General features: G+C 53.1%; 1 protein-coding gene across 1 annotated transcript in view; it reads right to left on the bottom strand.

Annotated features, from left to right (window-relative positions):
• Positions 1-3780: 3780 nt before the first annotated feature.
• The window catches only part of LOC105813360 (cytochrome P450 11B2, mitochondrial-like), a 5238-nt gene continuing 586 nt past the window's right edge, over positions 3781-8432 (bottom strand). The window contains 8 exon segments of the mRNA XM_012648007.1: positions 3781-3894; positions 4214-4411; positions 4505-4583; positions 4996-5162; positions 5500-5657; positions 5948-6151; positions 6282-6481; positions 8345-8432. Coding sequence (XP_012503461.1) covers positions 3781-3894; positions 4214-4411; positions 4505-4583; positions 4996-5162; positions 5500-5657; positions 5948-6151; positions 6282-6481; positions 8345-8432 — 1208 coding nt within the window.

The raw sequence follows: 8432 nt of genomic DNA, 5'->3' as shown, positions 1-8432 counted from the left end.
CATTAGGGAAATGCAAATCAAAATCACAATGACATATTACGTCATATCCATTAGGATGGCTACTGTCAAAAAATAACAAATGTTGCAAGGATATAGGAAGATTGGAACTTTTGTGCGCCACTGGGGGAAGTGTAAAATGGTGCAACTGCTGTGGAAAACAGTATGGTGGTTTCTCTAAATATTAAAAATAGAACTACCACATGAGCTACCAGCAAAGCCACTTCTCGGCATACACCCAAAAGAATTGCAAGCAGGGTCTCAAAGAGATAATTGTACACCCATGTTCATAGCAGCATTATTCACAATAACCAAAAGTGGAAGCAACCCAAGTGTCCATCAATGGATGAATGTATAAACGAAATGTGGTATATACACAGTGAATATTATTCAGCCTTAAAAAGGAAGGAAATTCTGACACGTGCTACAACATGGATGAACCTTGAGGACATTATGCAGAGTGAAATAAGCCAGGCACAGAAGAACACATACTGTATGATTTCACTTACACGAGATATCTAGAATAGGCAAATTCATAGAAATGGAAAATACAATGGCAGTTGCCAGGGGCTGGGTGAGGGGACTAGGGAGAAATGGGGAGTTGTTCTTAAATGAGTATAGAGTTCCAGTTTTGCAAGATGAAAAAGTTCTGGAGATTAGTGGCACAACAATGTGAATGTACTTAACACTACTAAACTGTACATTTAAAATGGTTAAGGTAATAAATTTTATGTTATATGTATTCTACCATAATAAAAAAAATTTAAAAGAAAGAAAACCAATAAATCTGTAAGGATAAGAAGCAGCCTAAGACTGAATAACACCAGGAAAAAAAAAGAACCAAATCATATTTCAAATGGTTAGCATAACCATCACACTAGGGGGGAAAAAGTAACTCAACTAACTTTTGAACATAATATTTGGACTGTACTTCCTCATTCTAAATATAAAAAGAACTGTAATCAAATATTGAAGTCTAACTGATATAGTAGACTTCTTTTTTTAAAACAAATGTGTGTAAGCAACTTTTAAATGGCTTTCTGTATGTTCTAAGATTGGGGAAATGAATAAATATACATGGACAAGGGGAGCATTGCCAGAGCACAGAGTTACAAATATGGAAAGGCAGCAGGGAGAAATGTACCCAGGGTGCTGGAATTGGCATTACAGGGTGAATGCATGGGCTTCAGTAGAGAGGGATAGCTATAGGTAGAGAGAATGTGTCTGGGGTATCAACAAATACACATCGCTGTGTGCATGTGAATATATCTATATAAGTTGCCTATTGTTGCATAACAAATTGCCCCCAAAACTTAGTGGCTTGAAACAGCAAACATTTATTATCTTATACATTTTCTGAGGGTCAGGAATCTGGAAATGACTTGGCTTGAGTGGATTCGGCTAAGGGTGTCTTGTGAGGTTTCAACTGAGATGTCAAAGCTATAGTCCTTGGCCAGGTGTGGTGGCTCACGCCTGTAATCCTAGCACTCTGGGAGGCTGAGGTGGGAACATCGCTTGAGGGCAGGAGTTCGAGACCAGCCTAAGCAAGAGTGAGACCCTGTCTCTACTAAAAATAGAAAAATAAATTAGTCAGTTAACTAAAATTTAAATAAAAAGAAATTTAAATCTTTAATTAAAAAAAAAATTCAAAGCTGCAGTCCTCTAAAGGCTCCGCTGGGAAAGAGAATCTACTTCCAACCTGTTGGCACTTCCAAATTTATGAATTCCAGAGACTCTGTGTATGCCTGAGCTTCCTGTGAAGGCAGGCCACAGTGGGGGAAACTCAAGCTTGATGACTCTCAAACAACCCACAGAGGCCCGAACTTGCCTGGAATAAGTCCTTTTCCAGGACTGTGGACCTTGAATAAGTCTTTTTCACTCACGAGGCCTGGACTTCTTCAATATTACATTGGAGGTTGTTTCCAAAATCTGCAAGAGCCCTCTGAATTCAAGGTCCTCTGGTTGGAGAGGAAGCAGTGAGGTCACTCGAGAAGGGATTGGCATCCCAGGTTCAGCTGGTGCCGCTGCCATGTATGTACTGTGAGACTTTGGGCAGTTGAGCAAATGATCTAAACCTGTTTTCTTATCTGTGAAATGGGAATGATCATGGTGTTTACCTCACAAAGTTGCTGTAAAGACCAAGTGAAGAGGTGTGCAGACTGGCAGAGTGCCGCATGCTCACTAGGTGGTAACTATATTCCAGCTCTGTCCCTGCCATCACACACCACTCACTCACCCATTCAGGGTGACAAATAAAGAAGCAACTTTGAGACACAGGAGAAGAAATTTGCATTTATTTAGTTGCTTGCTCAGGCAGTGAGCTGGACACTTTACAAACGCCAATCTTGCACAGTAAAATGGGAATTATTACACAGAATTCCCATGTGAAGAAACTGAGGTACTGAGGGCTTAAGGGTTGGGCCCCTGTGACAGACTAGGGCTCCAGTCTGTGCCTGCACAGCCATTTTGCCTGAAACCTTCTCTCTTCTTCCCGGTTCTTCCAGGCACCTTCAAAGACCCCTGACATGCTTTGGGCAGACAGCTCTCCCACTGGACCATGGAGGGGTGAAGAGCCTGAAAATCCTTTTCCTTATCTGGGAGTTCCAGGGACCAAACAGGATGCCACCAGGATGCTTAGTACCAGCAGGACTGTCCCCCCCATTCATTGCCTCAGTGTCCACTGAGTGCCTGGTGTCTGCCACAGGGGATGGGTGGGGCAGTGAGAGCAAGATTGGAGCACACTCTACCACCCAGCCTTGCCTCTTGGCAGTGTTCCATATGGGGACATCACTGGCCCCAGGCAGCATGGGGAGAGACTCTTCTTGCCAGGCCTGTGACCTCAGGCCAGTACGCCAGCGTTCAAAGCTTCTTCCACCAGTGACATGGTGTGGCATCTTCTCTTGTTTATGGGTTGCTACAAGGCCAGGATTAGCTTGCCTGTGGATCACTGTGAGGGGCAGCTGGGCACTTGAGACAAAGAACTTTATGAAGGGTAACACATGGCTGTTCTGGTAGAGATGGGCCCACCACATTCTTCCAGAAGGTTCTGTTTGGTAAACCCCACCATCAACTAGCTGCGTTCACAATCTTTCCTGCTTCCCAGATCGGGATCGTATAGCACAGATGCACACTTTTGCAGAATGAGTGGCTATTCTAGCAACCACCCACTGAGGACACTTTCCAGCTTAGCCTGGAGGCTTTAGCCACAGTCAGAGAGGACTGGTATTGCTACAGAGAGCCCCAGGGAATGGAGAAGAAGTAGTAGCTAGAAAATAACAACAGAACGGCTTGTACACAACAGGTCAAGTCCACACAAGAGCATTCCAGGTCAAGAGCATAGCATGTGCAATGACAAGGAAGCAGGAGTGGGAACACATGAACGGCTCCTGCAAGAGGCAGGGACAGGCGTACCGGGAGTATGTGACACCAGACAGGAGTTCAGACACTGAATCTGAGGGCCCTTGGATGGTCATGTGAGGAGCCTAGAGCTAGTCCTGGGGGGGATGTGGGCAAAGCACTCAAGGGATACTGCCTACTGGAGAAGTAGCTAGATGGGGTAGGGAACAAGGCCAGGTTCTGCCAGCAAGAGAATCCCCAGCTCTGCTCTGACCTTGCTGTATAGCCTGGCAAGCCCTGGCCCTGGAGGGCCTCGGGTGTTCCATGTGAGTAAGGGCCAGCTGGATAGAGGTGTGACATAGTGCACACGGAGAGAAGAGGGGTGGCCTGAGGCCATGGCAGAGGGGCACTGGTGGCGAGGCTGGGACCCTCGGTGCGGAGGCATGACTAGCTGATGGCCCTGAAAGTAAGTGCGGGGAAGGTGGTGGGCCTCAATACGAAGCAGTACATCATCCTTACATCCTCTTGGTTTAGTGTCTCCACCAGGAAGCTTTTCAGCACCTAGGACAGAAGCTGCGTTTCCATCTGGTCTAGTCAGCTACCCAAGGACCCGGCCCAGCCTCCAGCCCTCCCCTAGGTGAGGCACATGTTGCAGGGGAAGAGCAGCCTGTGGTCCCAACCAGTGCCATCCAGTTAGCCCTGAACTGCCCCACTCAGCCCAGCCCAGGCCTGCCTTAACCTGCACAGGCCCCTCCCCAGCACTCAAGGCCCCGCCCTCCACCCCGCCCCTCCCAGAGCCCTCTCCATTCTGCTCCAGCCACGCGGGACACCATCAGGCCCCGCCCCACTCTGCTCCCACCTCCCCCACAGGGCCACTCACGTGGTGCAGCAGGAGCAGCATCTCCACCTCTGCCAGGCGCCGCCCCAGGCACTGGCGCACGCCAAAGCCAAAGGCCAGGTGGCGGAAGTTTGTGCTGGAACCATTGACCTCTAGCCAGCGCTGGGGCTCATAGCGCTCTGGCCTCGGGAAGGAGGCGGAGTGGCGACCCAGCGAATGGAGGAACACCTGGACCAGTGTCTATGGACAGGACAGTGTGGAGGGAGAGGTCAGCTGCACCGTGAGGGAATGTGGCTGGGGGCCCCAACGGAAGGGCGGGGGGGAAGCACTCACCCCAGCTGGAATGTGGTAGTTCTGCAGCACCATGTCTGAGGGCAGGAGTCGATCCAAGATGAGGCCCACCGGGTAGAGCCTAGGGTGGGGGCATCAGTAGTGGTCTCAGCATTGACAGGGCCCCTCCCGTGCCCTCTGCAGCCTGCCTACCAGGAACCCCAGAGGTCCTGCACCCATGGGAAGCCCAGACCATGAGGAGGTGCTTCCTTGCATCTGCTGAGCTCAGCCAAACCTGCCCCCAACCAGAGCGGCCCCAAGCCAAGGAGGACGCGCCCAAAGTTGGCCCCCAGGATGGTGAAAGGGATTCCAGTGAAGGAAGGGGCCCGCTCCTTTGAGGGAGGAAAGGAGGTGCAGCGGGAATGGCTCCCAAGGCAAGGCTGCTTATCAGCCCCATTTTCTGGCTGCCACCCTCGATGGGCACTGCTCTCCAGCAAGGGGCCGAGCAGCTGGGCAGGGACTGGGCAGCTGGGGAGGGGTCAGCCAGCACCTACCTCAGGGTCTCCTTGAGAGCGGCCCGCAGCAGGGGCAGCTCCACCAATGCCCTCTGGGGATTGTCAGTGATGCTGGCCTGGGCTGCCAGGCTCTCCTGGCGTAGGGCCTGCTGCACGTCGGGGTTGCGAGCCAGCTCAAAGAGTGTCATCAGCAAGGGGAAGGAGGTCTGCAGGAAGCACAGGTACGAGGCTCAGACATTGGCACCAGCAGGACCTCCTGCTTCAGGGCGCCCCTTTGAGGACGGTCAGGGGTGTGATCCTAATGCCCACCTGGACTTCTTTCCCTGAGTCGTCCAGAGAAAGGGGACCCCATCCCAACCAAGGCCCACATGCAAATCTTGTCATCACTTCCTAAGCTGAGGCATGGGCTGAGGGTGAGCTGAGGAATGTGGGAGGCAGAGCCTGGCAATGGGGCCCGTGGCTGACAGGTGGCATTGGAGGCCACTGGCTGGGAGGTAGCATGGGCGTCACACTCTCTGGGGTGGGGATGGTTGCCGCCCTGACCGTGTCCACACTCCCTGCAAGGAGGTCGATGGCATTGGCCATGATAGCATCCAGTGACAAGTCTCCATGCAACAGCAACTCTGCCAGGGCACCGCTATACTGTTGAGGAGGGCAGCCAACTACCAGCTCCGAATAGATTTTCCATATGCAATTGTTGGCTGTAGGAAGAAGAAGAATCAGCGCTCTAGCCGTGGAGCTGAGAAGCACCTCTTCTTTGCCCTCTTCCTACGCACCCTGACCCCAACACCCCCAAGTTTCCCTGCCTCCACCCCATGACATCCGGATCAGTCCAGCCCAGCCCCTGCCTCAGCCCCAACTCTCTTTGACAAGACATGGAGGAAGCCATAGCTCTTTTATGTGGCCTCTGCTCTCCCTTAGGCTGTGGAGAATGGACAACTTCACCACCAGTGTCCCTGCCATATAGCACTGCCGGGTCCTTGGCCCTCACCACACTGGTAGATGTAGTCCCAGGCCTCAAAGTGCTCCTCCCACGTCTTGGTGCTGGTCCAGCGGGACAGGCTCCTGGGCATGTATATGAGCTGTACAGTGGATTTCAACATGGCCTCCAGGGCACGGATGAACTTCAGGCTCGCATAGCTGGGGTTATTGCCAAGGAGGCCCAGCCGCTCTCCAAAAAGTGCTGAGTTGCTGGCTGCAGGGAGGAAGGCACTGCTGAGCTGAAGGCAGCCCCATGACTCTCAGCTGCCTCCCACCAGCACCCCTGCCACATTCCTGGTCTACTCCAAAGTCGCTGAGATGGGGCCTTCCACCCGACCCCACACCTTCTATGGTGTAGTAGAAGATGCTGGACTGGATGTCCAGGGTCAGGCTGCCCCGGGCATTCTGTAGCACCTTCTCCTTCAGGGACTGGGAGAAATCCCTTGCCACCGTATCCACCATGGGAATATACTTCTGGACGGCCTTTGGCGACAGCATATATGGGTTCACCTGCAGTCGGTTGAAGCGCCATTCAGGCCCATTCCTACAGAGCAGAGAGCAGAGTTGCAGGGTAACCCCGAGCAAACACCCAGCCCCAACCCCCTGTCCCACCTTCCTTGTTCCCAAAGGGAAGGGACAGGGCAGGCCGCTGACTGGGGCCCTTGAGCCAGGCTGCCTGCACTGCTGTTCTCCCTGCAGTATTTCCTCTCTGAGCAGCCTCCAGGTGCTGAGCCGCAGGCCACTCAAGAATAAAATGGGGATGAGACAGTGGCTTCTGCATGAACATGCTGCAGGGGTTCATGGAGTTCATTCCAGTGAACTTGCATGCCCCGGTCCTGGCACACAGGTCACCCACGCGGCCCTCCCTGGGTGGGGAGATCTTTTCTCCAGGGGAGGAGGTTGCCCCTCCTGTCACACATTGCGCCTGTCACAGACACCATGCCCCAGAGGACACCGGCCCTGGCTGACCTCTCATCTCCCCACCCTTCCCCTTCCTGAGCATGCTGCCTCTGTGCCCATAGCTTCTGCCTGTTTCTGAAGTGTCTCCATCTTCTGTAGGGCAGAAACCAAACTGTATGTCTCAGAATACCCTCAAGACAGAGCCCAGAGCACAAGGGGGCTGATGGATGTCCTCCAGGAACTGTTGGGCAGGAAGTTACCCTCTCAGCCACATTCATGCAAAAGCACCTTGATTTTTCTATGGTTATCTGCTTGTAGGGATTGACACTGACACTGGTATTCGCAATATGTGTGTGCATATTAACGCACACGTGTGCATGCAGACACTGAATACATGCGTGTGCAAACACATAAATATGCACAAATCACGAGCTCATAAACACACATAACATGCTTACAAACGTGAACACAAAGACACCAAAGCCCATACAATACACATGACTACAAATGCACACACACACATGAATGCAAGCCAGCATACATATACACATGCACACTCACACACAGGCATGCACGCATGCACCCACATACAACCGCAAGACATGCACACGTGTGCGTACACACACACACACACACACACACACACACAAGCACACCCCTTCCTTCAGATATGCACATGTGCCCTTCCCAGCCTTCTCCTGTAACTGTCCTTCCTGGGTCCTGAGTCCTTCCCAGATGCCCCCGGTTAAGGATCCCACCCAGGGGGGACTATTTACCTAAGCCTCACTATTCCCAAGAGAATCCACTTCTCCACAGGGAGTGTGGTGGCCATCAACCGTCTGATGTTCCTCCTTCAGCCTCTCCTCCTGTCCTCAGGGCAGCCTGTGTGCAGCTGATGGACTCCAAGCACCCTCTTCTCCCTGCCTACCTGTCCAGGGGTGCTGCCTGTCCATAGGTCGTGAGACACCCTCCAGGGCAACGGCCCCACCCAGTGCTTCACCTCCAAGAAGATAGGAGCCAGCAACTGCCTGCACCCATCCCCATCTGCCTCATGCCCGGGACCGGCTCCCCAGCGCGAAGGTTTGCCTGAGCTCTAGGAGCCAAGGGCACCCTGGGGGCAGGGCAGCCCTGGTGGACAGCAGGCTCTGGCACACGCTGACTGTGACCTGGGCCAGCGACCCCCCTTCTCAGGGCCTCAGTTCCGGACCTGTACGCAGGAGAACCGCCGACCTGGCAGAGCAAGCAGCCGCCAAGGCTGCGCAGTGGGCGCTTCCTAATGCAAGTGCTCATCGTTCTCCCTCCTCTCATGTGCACAGTGCCCTGTGCACGTCTCTACCACTGCCCTGCTTGCCCCCAGCGGCTGGGCAGACGGGACCCCATGGGCTGCCACTCCTCAGCGCTTGGTGGTCACCCTGAGGCCCCAGGCAGGGGTGATTTGGGGCCTTTTGTGTCTCGCCTCCTCTGCGTGTCCAGGCTTCCCATCCGCCCATCCCAGCTTGCCCCTCACAGCAAGAACACGCCACATTTGTGCCCTCGGTGTCGTCTGTAGGCCAGCCAGGGCTCCACGGGCATCCGGCATGGGTGCAGAGTCTCCA

The sequence above is a fragment of the Propithecus coquereli genome, unplaced genomic scaffold, assembly GCF_000956105.1.
Source record: "Propithecus coquereli isolate 6110/MARCELLA unplaced genomic scaffold, Pcoq_1.0 Scaffold28, whole genome shotgun sequence".
Taxonomy (NCBI): Eukaryota; Metazoa; Chordata; class Mammalia; order Primates; family Indriidae; genus Propithecus; species Propithecus coquereli.
This window is presented reverse-complemented; position numbering and strand designations above follow the sequence as displayed.